This window comes from Plectropomus leopardus, chromosome 17 (assembly GCF_026936395.1).
Source record: "Plectropomus leopardus strain MGB_pleo_1.0 chromosome 17, ASM2693639v1, whole genome shotgun sequence".
Classification (NCBI taxonomy): Eukaryota; Metazoa; Chordata; class Actinopteri; order Perciformes; family Serranidae; genus Plectropomus; species Plectropomus leopardus.
The window spans coordinates 19,683,324-19,708,007 of record NC_142192.1 but is presented as its reverse complement, the minus strand read 5'-3'; the positions used below and the strand labels follow the sequence as shown (position 1 = coordinate 19,708,007).

General features: G+C 40.7%; 1 protein-coding gene across 4 annotated transcripts; it reads left to right on the top strand.

The window, feature by feature from the left end:
- Positions 1-135: 135 nt before the first annotated feature.
- glcci1a (glucocorticoid induced 1a) lies at positions 136-23,594 on the top strand. Of its 4 annotated transcripts, none has more exons than XM_042506081.2 (8): positions 136-908; positions 8,689-8,840; positions 9,674-9,763; positions 13,871-14,026; positions 15,369-15,518; positions 15,667-15,877; positions 17,217-17,337; positions 17,433-23,594. In XM_042506081.2, exons 1-8 carry the CDS (start codon positions 554-556, stop codon positions 17,734-17,736), a joined length of 1,539 nt encoding a protein of 512 aa, XP_042362015.1. In that variant the 5' UTR covers positions 136-553; the 3' UTR covers positions 17,737-23,594. The 4 variants fall into 4 exon arrangements, with proteins under 4 accessions (XP_042362015.1, XP_042362017.1, XP_042362013.1 ...); XM_042506083.2 differs by having other exon boundaries at positions 138-908; positions 13,874-14,026; XM_042506079.2 differs by having other exon boundaries at positions 138-908; positions 15,366-15,518.
- The last annotated feature ends 1,090 nt before the right edge of the window (positions 23,595-24,684 follow it).

The window sequence follows — 24,684 nt, the reverse complement described above, 5'->3', positions numbered from 1 at the left end:
ACTTCTGGTTAACTTGCTGCACGTTTACATTGGTTAAAGCCTCCATACATCCAATCAACAACCCATTGACATATCCAGGAAGTAGTCCAGCACCAATCAGAAAGTAGTCGTAGTGATTTGGCTCCACCCATGATCCAACCTCTTCTTTCAGAAGTTGTGCAAACTGACAACTGCTGTCTTGGAAATTGTGTTAAGGTAGTTGTGAGGCCGACAACATTGACTAATGTCACGAAGTAACGCGGTAATGACAATTTTGAGGCTGGAAGTTAGTTAACAGTGCAGTTGGTTGTTTGTGTTTGTAGGCCTACTCACACAGGGAAGAAGAGCATTGTAGTTGTAGTCTGTAGCTGTACAGAAATGTAAAGTGAAGACTGCGACATGACGTCGTGAATTCACTTCAGAAACGTTTGCAGCTGGAAAAGTTTGTTTACAATGCATAGGTCGCGTGCTGGAAAACACAACAGTAAAGTTAGGTTGTGAGCTGTTTAACAGGACATTATACTTTTGCCACTCTTGTTACATAAACAACTTTATCTACTAAACGTGGCTGATCATGTCAGCATCACCAGCAGCAGCCAGCTCATCCCAGCAGCGGGTTAAACACAGCGGCTCCCCGACAGCCTCCTGTTCCTCCTGTAGCAACAACACCACCACGGTCCGGTTGCAGCCTATCCGCGCCACGGTGCCGTACCAGCTTCTGCGTGGAAATCAGCTCAGCCCAACCCGCTCCGCTTCCTGCTCCTTCTCAGTAGCCGGGAGCAACACAGGACCGACGACGTCCCGTTGCTCCAGTCCCGCCAACCCGGGTGGAAGCGGCTCGGACGGCAGGCTGGTCCCCAGGCAGAGACATTCACCGCCGGACAGCAGGAGCTCACCAGACCGCTCTCCCCAATCGCCTGTCTCCAAAGGTAATTTCGTCCTTTAAAGTGAATTAACTGTGTCTTTAACGCACCCATCATCGTTCAGATAGCCTTGTGCTAACTTAAGCTAAGTGTCGTTTTGTAGCGACCGTCACGCCAAACTACCTTAGAAAAACTGCCAATCTCACGTTTTTGGTGATAAGTGAACACCATACGTGTATTTAGAATTCAAAATCAAATACGTCTCCGAACAAATATACGCTACTCTTCTATTCGGCATCGGCATAGTTCAATATCCAACGTTACATTTAAATATAATGTCAACTTTAACTAAAAACCCTACCATCTGCCGTCAGGCGCCACGTTGTGTTTTGGTAAGAGAAGCTAGTACAAATGGTAAGGGAAGCAGCTCAAAATATTACACTGTAATTCAAATTAGCGCCGTTTTCCAAATAAAATACACGCCGAATTGTAAAGTGGGCTGTAATCATTCACATTAAGGCTGAGAGATTGATTCAATGATTGTATAACTTTCCCAATAACCCAGACCAGCTACAATTCTCAAGTTTTCCATAGCAAGATTCAGTGTAGCGAGCCGTTCTCTCAGTTGATACGATTTAACTATCCATTTCGGGGCGAGATGCTAGGCTAGTTCGCTAGCTTTTTAATTGGGTCATAGTACATCAGGGATCTTGTAGCTGACGTTATAAACATCGAGGTTGTACACAACACGTACACGATATTGAAAATAATATATATTTCCATTTCGCCACCATGTTCCTATTTCTATTATATTATAAGTAATATTTTTTTTAGCACAGCATAGCTTATTCTGTTTTGGTATATTATTCTAGTGCGCGACAATTGCGATTTAAACGGATTAATGTGGTTTTTATGACATTATAATGGCATTATCTCTGCCACGATGAGGTAAATATGTGAGGATATGGATGCCTGTGTGGTGATGATGCAGTTACTCTGTCGAAGATAAACAGGGCTCACAGCTCAACATTTCATGGATGATTAGCCAGATATTCAGAATCTGTTATAAACACGGAAAGGTTATTATGGATTTGTTACATTTAGGTTGTTTGCCATCATTGAAATGGAAAAAAAAAAAATGTCGTCAGCTGGTAGCTCTGTGGCTTCTATGGCAACATTGGGGCCTAGCAGTCTGTGAGACATAAACAGAGCCCTCTGGGCAAGCAGGCCAGCCTCTGCAACTACATGCATACTTGTAAAGATACATGAACGAACGAGATTATACATGTGTCTACAAGGAGGAATACTGTGTCTTTGCAAATGTATCAAATTATTTAATTATTAACGTTGGTCCAGCCAGCATATTGCATGTGTCATGGCTACTACTACATTACCACACATGTTTGTGTGGAGCATTTAGCTCCAGTGTTTTAGATCTGTTCAGGATGAAGATATTACCGGCTATTATGAGGACTTGAATTTGCATCCGTCCACACTTAGATATCATTGCTGGTAGCAGTGGCGTGTCCAGGGCAGTTTGATTGGGGTGGCCAAGGTGGGGCATGAATCAAGCCAGGGTGGCACTTAGCATGGTGTTTTGGACAACTGCCAACAGCCAATAAACACACAGAGATAGCTTGCCGAAGGCTGCCTGTGCCATCACCGTCTGACATATTAGATAGATGCATGGATGAGCTGACATTACTTCATAACATTCCTGTTCATGCTGCTATGCACATTTTAAGCGATTTAGATATTCTTGTGGTCAGTAGCCACTAGTATTTTAAGCATGTCAATACAAAATTAAAGTTGCAGTAATTAGGCTGGGTGGTATCTATTTTTTCATAACTTCATACCTTCCTGGAATGTCAGCGGTGTATACAGTATATGACAGTATCAGTGTGCGCCGCTGATGTCGTGGGCATCACTGCTCAGGCAAAGAAACAGTCTTGCCGATTTTTTTTTCCTGCATGATTTGCACGGTTATCAGCAAAAATAGACTTTAAAAATGGTCTTTTCATAATTCTATTAACTTTATACCACCTTTTACTACAGCTTCGATGACATTCAAATGTATCTGTTTTACTCCTGTTTCTGTCTCAAAATAAAAGCCCTCTGATAACATTTCCGTCGACAGAATCCCTTCAGTTGTTGCCACATGGCATCTTACCATGAAACATTTGCAGGACTGTGTTGTTGACAATGCAGTAGATTGTACAGCTTCATAAATGAGTGGAGTTATATGCTTTTAATTGAGAAAATACAGTAGTTATAACAGTTGGCAGCTCTGTATCAGTGCCACAACAACAAACGCTGCCAATGTGAACACACACTGCTCACACATGCAACATGGCATGGGCATAACCACCAGGGTACGATATGTGCACAGCATGCAAAACATCTTTAATACAACCTCTCCAGTATGACGCTAACAGAAGGATGAGGGTACATATTTTGGACAGTATTTAAAATCACACTGTCAGGATTTCTAAATACTCTGGTTTACTATAACAGCATGATACCGCCAATGCCTAGCAATAATCAATATTTTAAGTCTTTTTAAAATTTGATATGACTATGTTTAATGGTAAAGTTGAACGTAGTCGCAATAAACCCGCAGAGAATTTTCCCCCTCAACTTTGCGGAGTGTTTAAGCCCCATTTAGCTCAATGTTTTGGTTTTACAGCCCACAAACTGCATCATCAACTTTGTTTCCAGCAGCTGCAGGCAGCAGCTTTCAGCTAAAAAGCTCAGATAAACCCACTGTACACTAGTGGCACAGCATCAAACAGCAGACAGACAAAGTTAGTGATTAGCTAGTAAACATAGCTGAGCATTTAAGTGTTAAAGAACCAGATATTTTGTACCGTATAGTTCATATACTGTATCTAAAGATGGACAATGTGTCTTCACTTTCTGCCTCTGTAAAAACATCTAGCCAAAACCATCCCTGATATGGATGCTACCATCTTGTGCTTTTGGAGCCACAGTCTGCACAGTAGTGATCAGAAAGTGGAGCCGCTGTATCAAGTTTTCCGCCCATACACCCATGTGACCCAGTCGCGCACAGCAGCATCGATCATGAGCACACCAGTTGACACAAACAGCTGTCAATCATGATGTCACACCCCTTTATAGTGTCAAATAAGAAATTAATCGAAAATCATCGGGAAAAACAAACACTTGAACATACATCAGGGTGATAAGAACTACTAATTTTGCCCCTGCCCCATAAGCTAATATGAAGCAGGTGGTGTTTATGACTTTTAGTGCAGCCAGCCACCAGGGGGCGAATGAGATGTTTTGGCTTAATTTATGGAGAGTTTGCATGTTGTCCTTCTTTATACACAAATCCGGCGACCACTTTGTGTCCTCCGGCGACTTGCAGCACTGTGAGTACTGCAGTAGCAAATCTCAGTGCGTGCTGCTTTCTGCTGACAGTAACTGCAGCAACGGTTGTAATTTTTTTTTAAGTATCTCACCTAATTGATGCCAAAGTTTGACACAACTTTGTACATAATGTTGCTCTGTGTGGGCTGGAAAAGGCAACTGTTAGCTTACATGTTACTGTTAGTGATAACAACTTTATAAGTCAATAATATGTCAGATGTGTTTACAGCGTCACTACTGCCCCCATGTGGCCACACATAAATTAGTAAATTACGTACTATCAAATGAGAGAGCGCTGTAATACTGAATATTAGCACGGCTATGATTCGGTCAAAGGCACAAGGCAACAGGCATATTCTACTATAGGTGTTTCTCAGAGTAGTCAATTAGTTGCCCGGTCAACAATCTAACTCAACACAAGTTGACACTGTGTATTTTTTTTCAACTAATTCCTCCTCTGTGGTTTTAGCAGCTATGCTGTACATTTACATGATATTTTCACCACTAGATGTATTTGATAGCAGAGCAAGTATGTAATTATGTTTATATTATATTATATTATATTATATTTAAGTATGTAATTATTCTCTAAATGACCTATGCTACTATTATTTTTGTTTGAGCAATCGTTAACTAGATTATGCCTTATTAAATAAACATAATTTAAGGTAGGTCAAAAAGACTTTTGCTTTCCATCCAAGAAACCTGTTGCATTGTTTACTGCAGTCAAACAGTAACTCAGCTCAGACAAGCCTGCTCAGGTTTAGTACAATCAGACAGCGGCTCATTGGTACAGCCTCTCAGAGCCAATCGAGGACTCGGTTATTTTACCTACCACCACATGGTTCTCGCCTACATTAGATTGCCTAACCCTTTACTGGTTGTGTATGAGATGTTTTTGACAAGTGTTTATCATTATTACTGTGGGAAAAAAGATATCTCTCAGGCGAATAAACAACTAGTTGTTGCATCAGTCATTGCTGCCCTAGTCTAGCTGGGCCTTTCTTTTGTGGCAATAGTGCATATTTGCTTGTCAAATTGTAATAAATTTGAGCTGGACATGAAAGAGTTGTGTTAAATTAATCAGCCTCTGCAAGCAAATCTGTGATTCCGGGAATTTATTTTTGTGAAATTTCGCTGTTTTAATTGCTGTTATGAGCAGACTTTATCTTGACTTGTGCTTATGTGTCATGATGACATTGTAATACAGAAACTATAAAATCCACAACAATATTACCTATGAGGAGATGGCTAAACAAGGAGAGAGATGATTTTTTTGTGTGTGTGTGCATATTGTGGATGTACTATGTGTATGCTTTAATTTTACTCGACCGACCTTACAATAAACCGTTACCTGCCATTCATTGCATTGGGGTGAGAAAACAAGTGCAAGACAGTGTAAAATTATATGACATAAAGTGATACATTCTGTGTATAGAAATGAGGTGCAAAACCTGTGAAATGGTCCTTTTAAATATAGCCTTTTGAATAATGTATGAGCCCCTGGTGGGAGTGTTTCTCTGCGGTTTGAGATGGTCATATGACTCAAAGTCATGCTGGACGACCTTGTTATTCCAAAAAGGTTTTCAGCATCACCCAAATGTAAGAATGAGCCCAGAGTCCTGACTGAGCAACTGTAACTAACACAACACTTACACACTGTGGTTGCATAAATCACACAAGGCCTGTGGCTCTACTGATTCACTGGAAATACTGTGGTGTTGTCCTGGTCAACACTGACAGTATTTGCATAGGATGATAAACTTTTTTTCTAATGTTTCACAGAATACTGAAATTAGGCACCTTTTTCAGACTTTTGTCAAAATCAGTAACATACTACTTTTTGTAGGTCAAATGTCAATGTCATAAAATTCCTGGAAAAATAAAAATCCTAAAACAAAAATTCCTAAAACAGGTCAAACATTTAGTGAAATACATTCTTTGTGTTAGTTATTCAGAATCTCGTGCTGTGCTATACAACTGATAAAATGGTTGCACATGATTCACATTGGCATATGCAGCTGGTTGGCGGCAGAAATGTCTAACCTGAGTAAAATTAGAAAAGCGTGAACAGTTTGTTAATCAGCAAATGCCTTGGAAGTGCTTGATTAATAATGTGTGGCTTTTGAATGACAAATATAATACCCAGGGATCATGCAGGTACTTGCAGTACTTGCTTGAAGCACTTGAATTTGGCACTCAGACATTTAAGTGCTGGAATACCTTGAAAATCAGACATTTTTTCACTTGGTCTTTGAAAAAAGCACTTGAATAAAATTGTGAGAACAGAATGGAAAATTATTTTATCAAATGTATTAAAAAAATGCGGTGCCCCAGTAGCTCACCTGGTGGAGCGCGCACCCTGTGTACAAAAGGCTGTGTCCTTGCTGCAGCAGCGGCACGTGTATTTAAACTGCATAAAGCAACTGTCATACTATCTATGTGAAGTCTATGTTAACCCTTTGTTAATACCTTAGGTATTATAACACCCAGGTATCTATGTCTATGTATATGCGCATTTTTGACACTTGCACTTTGGACACACTTTGGCGCTGAAGTTACTAAAGGTGTCTCGCAAGGGTCTGCTTTGGGCCCTCTGTCATTTCACATTAGAGTTGCTGTACCATGCAATTATTCAAATAACTTAGTGCCTAGATATTTGTTTTCCTGTGCACAGCCCTCCTTTTAAAATGAGATCCTGAGCTCAGTGAGTTGATCTGTCTCTATGATTAGTTTAACTAGAATGATTAACTAGCTAACCAATGTCTTAGCCACTTTGTATTCCCTTGATGCCACTGTACCTTTTCCTGAAATGTGTGACCCTACAGCCTGTGTAACAAGGGATGATTTACAACTTGATTACAAAATATAAGAAATCAACTGCCTGCAAGTGGTATTATGATTATTGGCAGAAAAATATTATTTATAGCACTAAATACTCAGCCTATTTTTAATAAAAGTTCCTGTGCTTGAATAATTAAGACAATATTATGTCTGTGGAGGTTGTGGTGCTCTGTGCTAGATAGCTGTAGTAGATCCACTAAAGTACTGATTTAGAAAAGTTCTTCTAAATAGGAGCTACCGTGTTGAGCTACTTAACATATATGGAAGATCACAGCCAAGTCTAATTTAGTCCCTTGAGTGTACCTGTAATCCTGTGGATTTATAGAAAGTGACCTAGCCCTCTACCTTGTTTAATTGGCTTCTCTGCTGTTGGAACAGAAGCCAATACACTAGGTGACTACAGGAGCACTGGCCAGATGAGGCATCATGTGTGAGCATGCTTAGATGTTATCATTATCCTCCTGCCCTCAGAATGTGAATTTTGGGCTATAATAAAACATGTTTACCAAATAGCATGTTTCAGAGGAGAATACTGACAGACTTGAACTACTTATGTTAATGTAAGGGTTTGGTAGTTGTTGGAGCTTAATGATTCTCTGTATGTATTTGTAACTCAGAGATGGCTGGCAACAGACATAGACTGTAGGAAATAATGGACGTAAATGCTGTGTCTTCACCCATTGGATTGTGGACTCCCATTTTGAAGCCTTGAGTTTGGCATTTTGGCCAATGCTATCTTGGTTTTTTTTTTGGAGCCAGATGTGGCTATATTTGAACGAGAGGTTGAAGCTGTGGGAGAGCAACAGGTGGATCTGACTGAGAAGCCAAGGACAGTATTTTACATTTTTTTTGGTCTGCATAACTTTAAGCCTTAATAAAATGTTAAGGGGTAAGTTTTTTTTTTTTTTTTTAAATTCACCTCTGTACAGTTGTCATGAACGTTTAAATTATCTATAGACTCCAAAACCGTTTTTTCGTACCAGGCTGTAAACATGTTTATTTCTGCTGTAAAATTGGGCATTTTAACATGGGTGTCTACAGGGAAGGTTTCCCTTCTAGACCTAATCTGAAGAGGCCGTTTGAGGAACTGCAGTTTTGGGCACTTTTATGTTGGCTTCATTTTTGAGCAGGTAGTGTATTGGGAGGTTATCAGATCTTTTTGGCCTGCTTGAAATGTACCACAGCAAAATTATGGGCCAAAAAAAGCAAGGCAAGGCAAATTTATTCTTATAGCACATTTCATACCCAGAGGCAACCCAAAGTGCTGTAAAAATTTATTAAGTCAAAGTTCATTGTCCCCAGTCACAAAGCATGCCCCAGAAAGACTGTACAAACAGTAATTTCAATTCAATTTCAATGTCAGTTTGATCTATAAAGTCCAATAACACAAATCATATACATAAATACATACAAATCATAAATAGCCTTGGAGGGCTTTACAACATACAGTATGACATCCCTCTGACCTTGGACCCTCACAGCGGATTACTAAAAAACTCCCCAAAAAAACATAGGGCTGCTGATTTAAGTGATAATTCTCTGTCACTATTAGTGATATTATTGCATTAAGCTAATATATCTTGGCCTTTGTCTTGTCTTTTTATCTGTGCAGCTGAAAGAACAAAATCCCAGCAGGTCCGGAGCTTGGGGGCCATTTGGCGGACTTCCTCCCTGGGTGCCATTACTGGGCCCTACCTCACTGGGCAGTGGCCTCGTGACCCACATGTGCACTACCCATCTTGTATGAAAGATAAATCCACACAGGTAAGCACAACCCCAACACCTCTTTTCCCATATGTGCTGTATCCTGCCTCCTAAAGAGATGGAAGCATGACAGAGAAAAGAGATGAGCAAAGAAGATGCGTGTATTTAATGTTAATGTGGACCTGCCGTTGCACATTTAACCCACGTTAGACCCATTTATATGAGTCAGTTTTCACTCAGTTTGTCACTCTTAGTAGCGACTTCAATCCGCATCATGCACTTGCATGACCTCGACCACATGAAATTTGAACTCACACACTGCCATCACGGTCGCAGTCTAGAGCCTTTCTTATGCCATAGCTGTAATGTACTGTGTCATTCTTGACCTTATTCGTGCCCACACCTTCCTGCACTGTGATCCTCTCATGCTGTTCAACCTCAGATGTCCCCACACACACTGGTCTATACATCCTGTCTCTTCCAGGTTGTGTGACATTTACCTCCTACGCATCTGTGGGGCTTCAAAAGACAGATGACCTCTTTGCTCTGAGCTTACAGTTTGTTATTAACGATTGAAGTGATACAAAGGCATCATTGTGAGAGTCTGCATGTGTGGCACTGCTGTTTGACAGATGTTTGTACAGACAGGGATGTCTTCCCCTCATACATCTGCCTGCTTAGTTTCATAATCCACCAGTCATCAACCTAAACAAACTACATTACAGATAGTACAATGTGATTATAATTTATTGGATTGATGGTAACTGCAAAAATAAAATCCAAATTGTAATAAATCAAATTAATCCTTCAATAATCAGTGATTAAAAACTAGCTTTAACAAGCCCAGATCCAGGTTTGCTAATAGTAATGTGCAGGTGTAATGTTCTTTTCAGACTCCTGGATGTTGGAGTGAGGAAACGAGAGAGAAGAGGAGCACCCACCAGCGCTCTGCATCCTGGGGCAGCGCCGACCAGCTTAAAGAGGTATGACACTAACTACAAGCACACTTAGGCCAAACCCTTTGTTTGATGAACAACATGAGCCATATGTACACATGCATATGCCCTTCTCCGCATTGCAGAAATTGAAGGGCCCTTCTAATGTAAATTAAAACTAATGTAATGTTGGATTAGATGTAACACAGTGCCTTCAATGTCTAACTAATAAGGTGATAATTGTCTGAACAGTCATGGGTACATTCCAAACAGGAATTGTTAATAGTTAATATAGCATAGTCCTGATGCTTCCAATTTGACGAAAATGTAAACAAATCTAGAATAAAAAACACTCAAGGAGTCGCGCAAAGTCAGAGCATAACTTGCCTAATTCAAAGCAACATCTAAACATAGGAAAGTAGTTGTCTCGAATTTGTATGAGGGCTCCCTGGACTTTAAAAAGCCCTGCTTTGAAATATTATTTTCTTATACTGAAAGGTCAGTTTTTACCTTGTTTGCCCCATTGAAAATCCCCTTAAACTGTTAACTTATCACTAGGGCTTTGTCTTTGGAAGTCTTAGCATAGAGTAGGTAGCACTACTTGTTTTTTTTATCCATGTTCTCATCTCTTGGCGGCGTTGTTGATGATGTGATGACATTCACTGTGTCTCAGTTGTGGGATGACATTTTTACTGTGGCAGCAATGGTGGGTGGGTGTGATTTTTGTTTTTCATAGATCTTGATTAGAAAATAGATCTACCAAATACAGCTTGTTCATAAGTACTACTTTGTGGATTAGCAAGAGCCAGAGAGTGTGCACGTAACGACAGACATTTTGATGCCATACAAAAAAAATTCTTTGATCATGAAACCTGGTGTCGTCCTGCAGTTCTCTGGTTAATCAGTGAGGGTATGAACCACACTGAATGAGGGTGTTCTGACTGATAGCATGCATGCATTGCATTGTTGAATCAATGCTTATTGGCAGATATTGCGTGTGCGTGCGTGCATGCATGTGTGCGTGTGTGTGCTCACGTGTCGTCCAATGTCGCAAGTGTCATTAATTTGTGGGTGGATGTACAATGTAAACCTGCAGGGGCAAATTATGATTCAGCCTGTGTTTTTCATTAGGTAATGATATGATAAAATCATATGTGAATGCCAAATCATGTGTACCTAAAGGTCCCACAGGGGTCTATTTTGGGCCCTCTTTTATTCACTTAATAAACAATATTATCTCCGTCACTTCACATTAACGCTGGCTTACCATGCAATCATTCAAATGAATTAGATATTTATTTTCTTTGTCAAATGTAAAAAATATTGGTTTTGGCTGGACTAATTATCTATATATTAACACTAAAACCAACAAAATGTCAGGGGTTTTATTGATTAAAACTGTAGCCCACTAATATAGTTATGGTTTTCTTTGACAAAGAAAAGACTAATGCAGGACAATGATTAGTAAAAGAAATAGCTGATAAAGTCAACAATACTTGCCTATGTACAATTTAATGTTGCAACTTGGTGTGTTGTGCACATTTAGCTTTGATTCAAATTTTTATATAAAATTTCATTTCTTTTATTCCGCAGGAAAGCTGTGTTTCTTTGGCTCTAAGGTGCTACCAGTAACCCAGTATAGGCAGCTTTGGTTTAAGTTTAAGTTTAAGTGGTTTAAGTAAGAGGGAGTGTAATGTTTCCTGACAATACATAAACAGCTGCCAATTTATGATACTTTCTTATTAATTTTAATTCTTAATATAAAATGTTGTTATGAATAGTTAAATAAATGATGCAACATAATAAATAGTAGGCCTAAAATGGACCCCGTGATCAATATTGGCTGATATTCCAGCAATCAGTGATCTGTGATGAGCCCAAAAAATCTTGATCAATCTTGAAAATCTTGATGCATATAAACCCCAAAAGGTTTTATATGCAGCATAAGTAACAGTGTATGTGTCACGTGTATTCACTATCTAGTGTACTAGTAGTGAATGACATGCAGTTTCTGTATTATTGACATTTTCTTTAGACTGTATGATCTCCTGTGTGACATCACTGGTTTGGTACATGTGTCTTTATGGTGCTGATGGTTTACAGCAGCGACAGACACATCCTATGAAGCTGCACCCAGCATGGCACTATCAGCCCCTCTCAGCTCTTCCCTGCTGATACTCAGCAGCAGCAGGGAGGTGGCAGATAACGCTATCTCATTCTTTAACTACCCACTTCCCCTCTTTGCAATGGCCATAACCCGCTGCAATTTATGGTCAGCCAAGTCCCAGCTGGCTCCTCTCCGCCTCCTGCAGCAAAGGGAACAAAAAGGGCCGGCCGGATGACGGCTCAGCCCTCACTAATGTGTGCAGGGGCACGTTACTTAGTTACAGAGCTGCAGAGGAGCAGCGCTGACATAGATTCCACAGATGTCAATAGACAAGCTACAAGGAGGAAGTGGAGAGAGGGCAGACCTGAGCAGTGCAGCTGTTTTAAAGAACCACAAAAATGTTAGCAGGGACGTTAAAGTGTGTAATCATCTGTCTTATTCTGCCTATATCTACATGATAGTATGCCAGAGTAGGTGTGTTTTAGTTGGTGTACTAACTTAAACTTTTTTTTTTTAATGTCAGAGCTCTAAAAGACTCACCCCACTGTCTGTTGTGGAATACCTGACAAGTGCATGGCAGGCTGAGATGGAAACAAAAACTTAAAGGGCTGCACAGTGTAACTGTTTCAATGGTCTAAATATAGGGATCACATAACAGCCTTTTGAGACAGAGCCTGCATTGATTAGTACTGCATGTGTTCTGTTTCTACAGTAAAGAAGGACAGTGTCTCAACTGTGTGAGGGAACATGTATGGACATGTCCTGGAGTACTGGTGTACAGCGGAGAACTGGGAGTTCCTTCATCTCTCTCTGCAACCCCGTCTCCAGCAACATGAAACGTGTTCTGTTCCGTTTATTTTCAACTGTTCGAAGCATTTTGACCAAAAATAAATTGGTTCAGAACTCAAAAAGTTGGATCCCAGCTGCAACCAAAAAATAGCGGGGGCTGCCTTGACCTGAAGTGCAAACCATGATGATATCAGTGGGCGTGTCTTATTCTAAAGGGAGGAAAGAGAGGAGAGGAGTCTTGCACCTAATAGTAATCTAAGTATTTTTGTCATGCAAGAGCAAGAGCTTGCAGGTAATCAGTGTACTACATTTATTCTGTGTCTTAACCTGAAATTCTACTCAGATCACAAAGAATAACTCTCAGTGCAGGTGATGTGTGTGTCGTTTCTACTTGCTGCACTGGAAACAGTGACATCTGGTGGACTTGTATTGGGTCTATAGAATGCATCTCCATTTTGTAGCTTTATCTGCTGCTTTCTATTGAGAATCTTAATTTATTAGACAGTGGAGAAAAAGGAAAATGATAGCCAGGACAACACCGCAAAGCAGACATTATAGCTTGTCAAACAAATATAACTATTAACATTATCAGTTGTTGCATTGCATGTCATAATTGCTGGGAAAGTGACATTATTAATGCTGTTAGTTGTGGTGCTGCATGTCTATTACGATTTAGGTTGGAGTGGTTCATTTATTTATTTTTGTGGAATTATTTTTGTTTTTTCTTTTATAAAACATCACAAACTGGCTAGCTTTTCTCAGGGCTTTTAAACACCTGACACATCATCGTATGAAGTTTGCTCCGGTGTCATGTCATACATTCAAGAAAACCAAAACCTGGTGCTGCTCATCAAGCAAATACAAAAAATGTATAAAAATAATAATATAAAATGAATAAAAGTTCTCAGAGGTCCCAGGTCTTGTTTGTAGTGTTGGTACTGTTTACCTTAGAGGAGACTTATCCAATTCATGGCCATTTTCACTTTATTTTGGTTTTTACACGAACCACTGTCATTACACTCTTAGTGGGAAAAAACTAGTCAGTTAATATTCTCTTTACTCAAAGCAGTAGCTGCTGCTGTAGTTGCAGAGATCCCACAGAGACATCACTGCAAACAAAACAAAGTCTGACCGTCCAGGAAACCTTTAATTATTGTTATTTATCAACTAACTTTCTGGGTACCTAGATGCTTAATGCCTGTGTCTCTTTCCTGTCTTCTGTTTCCGTTGCTTTCTTCTGCTCTCCTGTTTGATTTCAGCAGATCGCAAAGCTTCGGCATCAGCTCCACCGCAGTAAACAAGGAGGACGCCACAGTAAAGACAAGGACCGACTGTCCCCCCTGCAGTACAACACCATCACCTACACCGCTCACACCAGCACTACCAACCACACCTCCACAGCCAGCCAAGTTCAGGTAGTGCACTGCTCACGAAAATCTTTATAATTGTTCTCAAGGTGGTAGGTCTGACATCAGTGTAATTCATATTCACTGATTTGAAAACATTGCACAATACACCTATGGGGGTAAAAGAATTTTATCTGTATGTAGAAGGTTTTTATAAATTCCCCTTCTTTGCAATGTCTCCCCAGACTTTAGTCTCTAGTCACCAGCACAGACAGGCATAATATGTACTTTTGTAAACACAACCTCTGACATTACATCAGCTTTGCAAGCAGTTCGTATTCAAGAAGCCTTGGCTGGGTGGAAAGGTTGACTCACATTTTATGCTTCTGTGCCGGTGATAGCCGAGGCCGGAGGCATTATGTTTTCGGGTTGCCCTTTTGTACGTTCATCCCATTCTTGTGAACGTGTTATCTCAATAACACTTAAGAAGAATTCCTTCAAAACTAGCACAAATGTCCACTTTGAGTCAAGAATGAACATGTTTGACCAGGGATACTCAACTTGCTTTGCTTGGGGGCCACTTCTGCAAAATGACTGGAGGCCAGGGGCCTGTTACAGCAGATGTTTCTAGGATTTTAGGACATTTGTAGGATTTTAGGATGTGTTTAGGATTTTAGGACATTAGGGGCTTAGGTAGAACCTCTGTCAGGGGGATCCTTCACTGGCACTTTTTTTATGTACAAAGACAATTCCTAGTGTGAATCACTTTATTGTTATTGTGAATTTTTTGGGGGGGCACCCAGTACCCCATCTGTGGCCAGATTTGGCTCAAGGGCCTTTAAGTTGAGTATCGCTGGGTTAGACTTTGGCAGTCCAAGGTCAAGGTCACTATCACCTTGTGTTCGTCATATTCTTGTGAATGCCATATGTAAATAACACCTTGGGGGAATCTCTTCAAATCTGGCACAAAAGTCTATTTGGACTCAACTTTAAACCGATTAGAATTTGGTGGTCAAAGGTCAAAGTCACTGTGACCTCACAAAACGTGTTTTTGGCCATAACTCAAGAATTTATAGACTGATTATGACAATTTTACACAGATGTCGAATAGGATGAAATTGTGAAGTGATGACATTATATAGCCAAAAGGTCAAAAGCACCTTTCTGGCCATTATCTCATATCTCAGAAACAGAATGGCACTTTAGTTTGAAAACTCAACGAGTGACAACTTTGTTGTCTACCTTGAAACAGTGCTGACTGTATAGATTGTCTTTGTTGCTGGGGGAAGATGTGTGTGAAGCATCCATGTTTTCACAGACATGGTTGAAACTTGACTGGTACGCGAAGGCGTACAACAGTGTTGCTGTAATTCTAGTTTTTTAACCAAACACGGTGTGTGTTCTGTAGCAGTTTTCCATGTCGAAGTCGGCCCAGATGCCGCTGTCCAACATCACAGTGCCAAAACCTTCCATCTCCAGGGTGCCCAGCAGTATGGAGGGCATCAACCATGAGCTGGAGAAGGTTTTCATCAAAGACAACGGAGAGAAAGAAGAGCTCAAGGTGGGGCTCTCTGTCATTTTAATCCATACAGGGATGTTTCTCAACCCAGAGTATGTTGATCTAACTCAGGTTTTGACTCACTTAGCCCCAGCTCTGATTAGTATTCTGTCCTTCCTCCCTGCTGTCTGTCTCTCGTTGAACTCTGCAGTCCCTGGAGGTTCCTGATGGGCGGCGGGCACCCTTCCCTCCTCAGCAGCGCAGCAGCAGCACCCGCAGCGTGGACACCCAGACTCCATCAGCCCCCGGCCGGTCCAGCAGCTGCTCCAGCCTGTCGCCCTGCCCCTCGCCTGCCTGCCCACCAGGATCACATGACGGCAGTCCTTACTCCACAGAGGATCTACTGTACGACAGGGATAAAGGTAAAAAACATCAGACAGCTGTTGAAGCATTGACCTAATGGGTCTCTGGCTTTAAGTTGTTATACCGGTCTAGTCATAACTACTTGTTTCTGGTGGATCCTTGTAAACTCAATTTTAAAAAACGGATGCTTTAACTTAAATTAAAGTCAGACTGAATATGCTTATTTTTACATTTTATACTCTTTTTTTTTTTTTTTTTTTACCGTACAGTATGTTGAATAATCTGCTGCTACTTTACCGCAGCTGTTTCATTAGCTGGGATACATGTGTAGACCAAACCAACAATGAATGCGTCCGACTAATGAGTATTATTATTTCCAGCAATACTTCTCCTCTGCGTCTTATACTTCTCATGGACAGTCAGGCTTTGTTGTGAAATTCTCAGGTACACAAGCTTGACTTGGTTTATGGAGCCTCCTTGCAAAACAATGATCAGAGAGTATTTCTATCACTTGTATTTGACATATATACATAAATATTTCGATTATGTCTAAGTATTTTGTAATTAGTATCTGACAAGGCTAAAAAAGTATAATATGAGTTCTGACAAGATATGTTAAAGTAGAATAATTTAGTGTTTTCAAAATACTCAAAATACTTTCTCTTGGTCAAAACCTAGTATATGGCTGGACATGTATATGTATGTGTATGAAACACTGGAGGCCTTTTAACTTTAAACGAGAAGTGACTGCATCCATTCATTCGCGGACCTGCACACTTTTGTCCAGGGCTGGACTCATTGTTGCGGTCCAGCCAAAAAAAATCCTGTAAATATGTGTTAAAATGATGATCAGAACACTGAAGTACAAGGGAGCTGCTTTCTCTGGAGCTCTAACCACTAATCAGCTCCTTTTTGCTCAGTTTAACATAACTCTCCCCACTTCAGTTGTGGTCAGTAATGTACAGCCCTCCATGGTTTGTTGAGGCCGTGCACCCATTGGCCATTACTGCACCATATTCTAGCAATAATGATAATTTGTGAAACATCTATAGGCACCAATTAATCAGCAAAACCGATAAATCTGTTGACCTCTAACTCTCACCTTGAAGCCAGAAAGCTCATAGGGAATCTGTAGGTCTTGATTAATCATTGTAAAAATTGCTAAGTTAACAGCATGCCTGTGGAGATCTTTCCCTAAGTACCCCAGAGTAGAAATAAAAGAGATGTGGGTGAGTGTTTGGAATTGAAATCAGTGTGGATTGTTACATTTAATAAGCACATCTACTCCGTGAGACAGATGAATGGTGGACTTAAAAGATTCAGCAACGCTTAAAAAAAAACTCTGCCAGTGTTGCTTGCCCTGGGGCCAGTTTCTACCTTGTATCTCTGTGTTCACAGACAGTGGAAGCAGCTCACCACTGCCCAAGTTTGCCTCCTCTCCCAAACCCAACAACAGTTACATGTTCAAGCGAGAGCCGCCAGAGGGCTGTGAGAAGATTAAAGCTTTTGAGGAGATGAGGTATAGACTGTTTGATACTTGTGCTGAATTTAAACGCTTCCCTGCTGCCCCAGGATTGTCTGATCCCCACTGACACTGCGTATATTTCTCTGCAGCTCCAGGCAGTCCACATCAGCGTCAGTCCCCCTTTTCTCCTGCCCCGACAAAAACAAGGTCAACTTCATCCCAACGGGCTCGGCGTTCTGCCCCGTCAAACTCCCAGGCTCCCTGCCCCTCGCCCCGGCCCTGGAGCCCGAGGAAGACGAAGCGGCCTCCAGCTCAGAGCCTCAGGGGGCAACATCGCTCTACGGAGCCCCCACTCAGGTCTCCACGAGCACCAGCACAGACGACCCCCCAGAGGAGCCTGGCTCGCCCTCAGAGACTGCAGACCCCCAGACAGACAGCCCGGCCATCAGCTAGACCTGAGCAGAGCTGGCCTCTGACTCCGGGATCCACACTAGCGACCACCGACCATCACCACTGACTGTCCAACCAACACCTCCCTCTGCTCTGCCAGGGGAGCCTCCGTCTCTCTGTGCTGACCCCCTCCACCCCCCTTCTATCTCTGCATGACGTAGCAACAATGTCCCGATTAACCACCACCGCCACCACAAAGACTCGCCACCTTAATATTCTGTCCTGCATAATGTCTGAGCTGTTGTTGGCAGGGAAGGACCTTATGGTTAAAGGTTATCATATGCAGGCATCGGAGGGAAGAATGGAGCACGATGGATGGGGGGAGGGGCATGCATTTTAAACTGGTAGTATATTTCTGATTAAATTATGTGTTGTGTTCTGTTTCAACATTCACAGTATGAATAAGCTCTCTAAACATATATATACACATATATCTCTATGAAAAGAAAAATGCTTGTTTAAAAAAATCCAAAACTGTGTATTGCTGTGTTATGTACCTAACAGGAAAAACAGCTGTACTATTCAGGATTATGTTTACACGATCCAGGTTACATTGTTAAACCCTGTCTAAAAAGAAAATGCAATGAGAAAATAATTTGGGCAACGAGAAAAAAACTACAAAATGGCCTCAAATTGGTTGCACAGTGTCTGCATCTGGCCTCGCTTCAGGTATTTCACAATCAGAGTCTATACTCAGGTAATTTGGAATGTATGTCCATACAAATATCTGCAGCTTGACAAAGCAGAACAGATTCACTGTCATTTATTCCTGGTTTCTCTCATTCCCAGACAAATCATTCCTTTGTGTTCCAGAGTCCAGTCTGAGACTAGACTTGTGATAACTCGCTGCAGAGGGTTGAAGTCGTTGGCGTCCCCTTACGGTTCTCCGACTGGTGGTGGGAAACTGTATGGACCACACACACTGTGACTGACGGCATTAATGGCTGTGTGTGTGTTGATGGAGGCATGCCGGACAGAGACTTTGAGGACGCATGGTGGCTGTCTGATATTTAAGCCTGCACATGGTATGTGATTGGCTCTCCTGAGCTCCTGTTGACAGTGGACCAGAAGTGGACGATTCTGCAGTACCGTCATGTGAAGAAACAATCAAACCGCAGCATTTGGATATAAAGAGCTGCGGATTGGAGGTACAGTTGTGCAAACATTTTTCTGAGATAGAAATCTTATGAGTTAAACCTCAGTTTTCGTAGCCAAAGAAGACGTTTTCTTGTGCAGTTTAATCTGAGTTTATCAAGACAAGAGCCAGAGTGATATAGGAGTTCTGATGCTATTATCAGTATTTGGTACTCAAAACAATCATATTTTCACCAAATTAAACCAAATTATTTAAAGCAGTGGTTCCTAACTAGTCCCGTCATGGGCTCCAGATATCTACTTAGTCATTGGTTTAAGGACCTCACATTAAAAATGACCACATATTCAGTTTTATTTACTTTACTCACTTTGGCTGAGAACACACAGAAATAAAACCTGTTGAAAGAAGAAACAGAAACACCACTTCAAAATAAAATTTCTGTGGCGGAAATTAACTGTACTTCCACATAAAATGTCACAAACTTGACACAAGTCACCTGCGGTCCATTCAAAATAGACCCGCAACCCACTTTTGAACCGCCACCTAGCAGTTTGGAACCACTGCTTAAAACAGCCTCTTTAAGTTGGATTGTTAAAGAAATCTGACCAAGATACGTACCAAGCAGAACATTTCCCATCTAGTGATCTATCAGCCAACATTTCTTCCTGTTTATAAGATATTAGCTAATAAAACTGGACTGGCAGATTTATTGACTGCTTAAAAAGAATTTCAGTTTGAAGGACTAACAAATAATCAATTGGAAAGCAAACCGAATATTGAGGTCTAAACGGCCCTGACACACCGGGCCCACTATCGCCCAACTGTCGAAGGTCGGAGCATTTGTCTCTCTAGTCTGTGCCGCCACTGTTGGCACTAGTTGACTGTTTTTTGGCTAAATTGGTGTCTGATCCACTGCAGGATGTCGTTGAGTGAAATCTCTCTGATTTGAAGTTTAGCTCTGTGCACGAGAAGAAAAAGTAAGGGAGGCAAACAAAAACCTTAAGTCAAAAGAGATAGAAATCGAAACAAACCTGTGATATTAGGTAAGATTTTTTTAAGCCATTGAGCTCTTTAGGGCAAACGCTTTGTAATTGTGTTATTTCTTGCAAGTAGATAGAAGACAGTAAATAGCATTTGCTCTTTCAACATCAGGTTGTGTTGCCATGTGCTAATTTGCTAACTAGCATCTTGAATCCATCCGGTTGATCTTCCAGTTCCCCTTTTTGAATGACAAATATAGACTACTGCCACCTGCTGGTATGGAGGGTTATGTACTCTCACACATAATGTACATGCTAGTTGGCGGTTGGCTGTAGTTTCTGAGTCGTATTGAAGCGCAGCTTCCTCGATAAGACACAGGCAACACAACAGTCGGCCTTTGACACCACTAGTTCTTTGACGTCTGTTTGATGCGTCGTTGCTTTAAAACATTGCACAAAATGTAACAGTAGCACAAGTAGTCTTAAAATTAGCAAACTAACTGTTATACAGCAATATCAATGAAATGTGTGCCAACACCATGTAACATCACATGAATTGAGAGTGTAGCCTTTGAGTGTGTTGCATTGAAAAGTGTAAAATTTAATGCTTATGAATTCAAAATTGTCAATTGCAAAAGGAAAAATGTTTAATTTTCTCTTTTAAAAGGGATATAGTCATACAAAACAGTAGCACAAGTTTAGCACTAGCCACCATGTTATACTATCCATTAGGCTGTCACTTAAAAAAAAATCCAGTTTAAATGGATGAGAGCTAACACACTGGCCTTGTTAGAAAATGTAGCCACAGTCCACTAGCCTAATTTTAAAATATATTGTAGAATATGGAGTGCCTCCATTGCAACGCTAAATTTTGATTTCAGACAGTCTCACAAATTTAATCTAAAATAATCCCCTCATCAAGTGGGAGTTTAAATTTTGAATGAAAACTGTAAGCCTCAAATGAAGACAGGAATCAGGTACAAGTGCTAACAAAGTATACACAGATGTGGCATTTTCTTGACTGAAATGGCTAACAGCTAGGGGAACAGCAGGACTGGGTATTGTCTGAGATTTTTCTTTTTAAATATATTCAGTTTAATGCTGCGTTTCATTGCAAGTCGGATAAGTCTATAATTCTGTTTTGGTTTTTCCGACTTCTGATCTTAATGTGTTCCAGTGCATCTAAACTTGGAAAATATGGATGCCGGCAGGAAACTCACGTTTGCTTGGCTAGCCCCTAAACATCAGAAGCATGTGGTATGTCAACAACACCATTCACAGACACCCCTCCTCCCATGGAAAACCTTGTGCTTATTTTTAGATATTACAGTAGGCTACATGCTATTTTATTAATGTAGGTAGCTAACAGGCAGGAGGAGTAGGCTAGTAGGCTGCTTCATGCTCGCAAAGACTCCTATCAAACACAAATCACCTGAATGGAAATGGAAATGCCACTTTAAAGTTATTATAGCACAACACAAACATTACATAAAAGTAAAATTGATGAACAGGTAATTCTGCTTAGCATTCACTGTGCACGCTGCGGAGCCCCGACTTGAATGGCCGTTCTATTACCGTATTTTTTTCATTTATTAATGACCTCTGAGCACAGTGGAACATGGCTTCAGTACCTACAACACCAACAACAACAAAACTTATTTCACCACCTTTACTCTTGATACAAATGCAAAAACTCTCAAATGTTTAAAGTTGTCTCAATACAATCAGTTGCTTGCACAAGAATTTTGCCCAAAAAAATGCAACCAGGCCTCAATTGGCAATATAATATTTTAAAGCTGTACTACTCTATATCTTTATATTCGAAATGCTAAAAATTGCTGTGTGTATGAGAAAGGGATCACTTGTAATGATGAGTATTTCATCCAACTCTGCAGCTCTCAGTTCAATGGGGTTCTTTTTAGCCTATTTTAGCTTATTGTTTTGTTTTTATGGCCCACAAACTCTGTATACTATCTGCCAACCACAAAACGTTGTATGGAGAGTCGAAAATTATCAGCCACAAATCCTTTCTTGGGAGTTTCTGAGAATGCTAATGTTGCTCTGTGTCTGCTGGATGCGAATAAGCAGTTGTCTTTAAGCCTGTTCTGCTGCCACTAAAGCCGTGTTTCCACCAAATACTTTTGGTATTTAACCCATAAGGACGTATGCTTGTGCATCAACCCTAGATTGGCGTTTCCACTGAAGACAGAATTAGGTGAGGTTGTTAGCGTCACTGCTCCATCCAGCTCTCGTTGTCTTTTCTCTTTTACGATGATGCAGAGGAATGTCTACACTTAGCTGATCATGCATGGAACAGGGTTGCGCATCAACGATTTACAGTCTCTTTTGCAATCAATGGGATATTTAAAAATAGCAGGTATGTGCTTTGAGTTCTTGTAGACCAAGAGGTACGATTTTCTCATGACCAATCAATGGACTGCAGTATTTGTAGCTCTACCTTGAAGCATCAGTTCAGTGGGCTAGGTACATCAACAGAGGGGTAATGAAAACACAGGTCAGAATGTTACGGATCTGTTGGCATCACACTCAACTTTTGACAATGGAAACGCAAAAATAACTGTTCTAATGTGTAATGAACTGAACATGACCAAACTGTTTGGTGGAAACGAAGCTCATGTAGTAAAAAAAAAAAGGAAAAAAAAACAAACAATCAATGCAGCTTTAAACCAGAACAATACTATAAGTTATTATTTTACGCCAGTTTTCAGGACACCTTTACATAATTAGTGCTACAGAACACAGTAGCGCCTTTCGGCCAGTACACGGAAAGTATTAAGGTTGGATACCCAGTTCTAGGCAACAGAAGCCACACGGTTTGCACAAGCTATAAATGAACTATAGCCATACAAGATGAATGTTTGCACAACTTTTGACTCCAGTCTGCATATCTAAACTTAGACTGTTTTGATAATTCAGATAATTTCTATTCCATTAAACTCATTCCATGAGATTTTAGCATCCAAGACATAAATAGACACATGATGATTCATTCCTAAAATATCTCTCAGCCTTTTGATTTGATCGCTTTAAGAGACTAGCTACAGTACTAAGAGATGTTTGGTTGCAGATACAGTCGCGCCTTCATGTGTTTGATGCACAGATAAAAGGATCACACTGGCCTGCCTCCCTCTCACTGTCTGTTGTTACCGAGTGTTGTAGGCACCCTGATGCTACCACCAAGCAACAAAACCTGAACATCTCATGTATCCTCTAGGCTATTAAATGAGCATCGCCATGCCCAAGTGTAAATGAAACACAGCCTTCATTTGCAAGAGTGAAGCATAACCCATGTTTATTTTGATATCTGGTGTGCTTGTGGAATCCCTGCATTGACGCTCCATTCATATTTTGTATATATGTGGCTTTTAAAGAGGCTCAATGCAATGTTGTGGTTTCTTAAAACATTTCAGCACCTTACCAAGAGCTATGGCTTTCCCAATGTCCCACATATACTCGACATTGGTAAACTAGATGTGTGCAATAATAGGAAAAAAAAAAAAAAGTGTTGTCCTCCCGGATGTTGTTCGTTTTTTGACGCAAGCGTCTCATCTTGCATTCCTTTGGTTTTGAGCATGGGGGCTGGATCAGCAAGTAGTTTGTTGCTAAAGCCATCAACTGATACAAAACCAGCACTGAGAGTGACCAGAGCACATCACTGGCAGGTCAGAGTGTTCATCAACTCACTACATGATACTCCTTGTGTAACCTGCAGTGTCAAAGTTCATGCACAATGGCAATAAAAAGACTATTGGTTGTTTTGTCCACTTCTTAGTGTATGTGTGTCTGTGATAAGAGCGTCTGTGAGCATCACTACTGATATCAAAAATACCCAGGGTGTGTACCCTTCAACATCTGAATGTGATGTACTGGGTGAAACTTGTGACCCAAGGTTAAAATGATCAAACCTTCGCAGTTATGTTGAGGTACTTATTTAATGTTTGTGTTAAAATAAGGACTTAAGTGGTGTAAAGGGAATTGGGGGCTAGAGTGACCTAAAAAGGCAGGTGATGCAATTATGAAATTTTGTGTTTGTTTGACTCACACAGACTTTTTTGCTCTTTTTACTACGTCAGTTGCTCTGAGCAGTACATCTATTGCAGACACCAAGGAGTGACTTTGACGTTGGTATCATATGCTGAGGGGTGTGATAAAGCATTGGTTTCGAAATAATAATAAAATGATAAAAAAATAAAAATACTGAAGTAGTAAAAGTAGCAAATTGATTGAATTATACTATAGTATTTTGTCCAAAATAGCAAAAAAAAAAAGTAATAGTATAGTATGTCATCCAAAATAGAGTAAAAATGTCATACTATACTATGTCGTCTGTGATAATGCAAAACATAATCAGCCAAAATAGCAAAAATAAGTCATTCTAGAGAATGTTGTGGAGAATGGCACAAAAATATTATTCTGTAGTACATTGTCAAAAATTGCACAAAAATGTCAAAGTATAATATGTCGTCCAAAGTAGCACAGCAAAGTCATACTATACTGTGTCGTCCAAAATATGACAAAAAAAGTCACACTATAGTACGTGGTCCAAAATATGACAAAAAGTCATACTATAGCATGTCGCCAAAATATGACAAAATGTCCATCCATCCATCCATCCATCCATCCATCCATCCATCCATTTTCTTCCGCTTCTTCGGAGTCAGGTCGCAGGGGCAGCAGCCTAAGCAGGGAAGCCCAGACTTCCCTCTCCCTGGCCACTTGGTCCAGCCCTTCCCGGGGGATCCCGAGGCGTTCCCAGGCCAGCTGAGTGACATTCTCTTTCCAGCGTGTCCTGGGTCTACCCAGGGGCCTCCCACCGGTGGGACGTGCCCTGAACACCTCACCAGGGAGGCGTCC

What these genes read in the sequence shown, in the direction of transcription:
- glcci1a (XM_042506079.2), top strand. Translation starts at nt 554, where the DNA reads ATGTCAGCATCACCAGCAGCAGCCAGCTCATCCCAGCAGCGGGTTAAA. An exon ending in TGAAAGATAAATCCACACAG is followed by an intron (nt 8,841 to 9,673) that starts GTAAGCACAACC and finishes TGTTCTTTTCAG; the next exon opens with ACTCCTGGATGTTGGAGTGA. An exon ending in GAGAGAAAGAAGAGCTCAAG is followed by an intron (nt 15,519 to 15,666) that starts GTGGGGCTCTCT and finishes TGAACTCTGCAG; the next exon opens with TCCCTGGAGGTTCCTGATGG.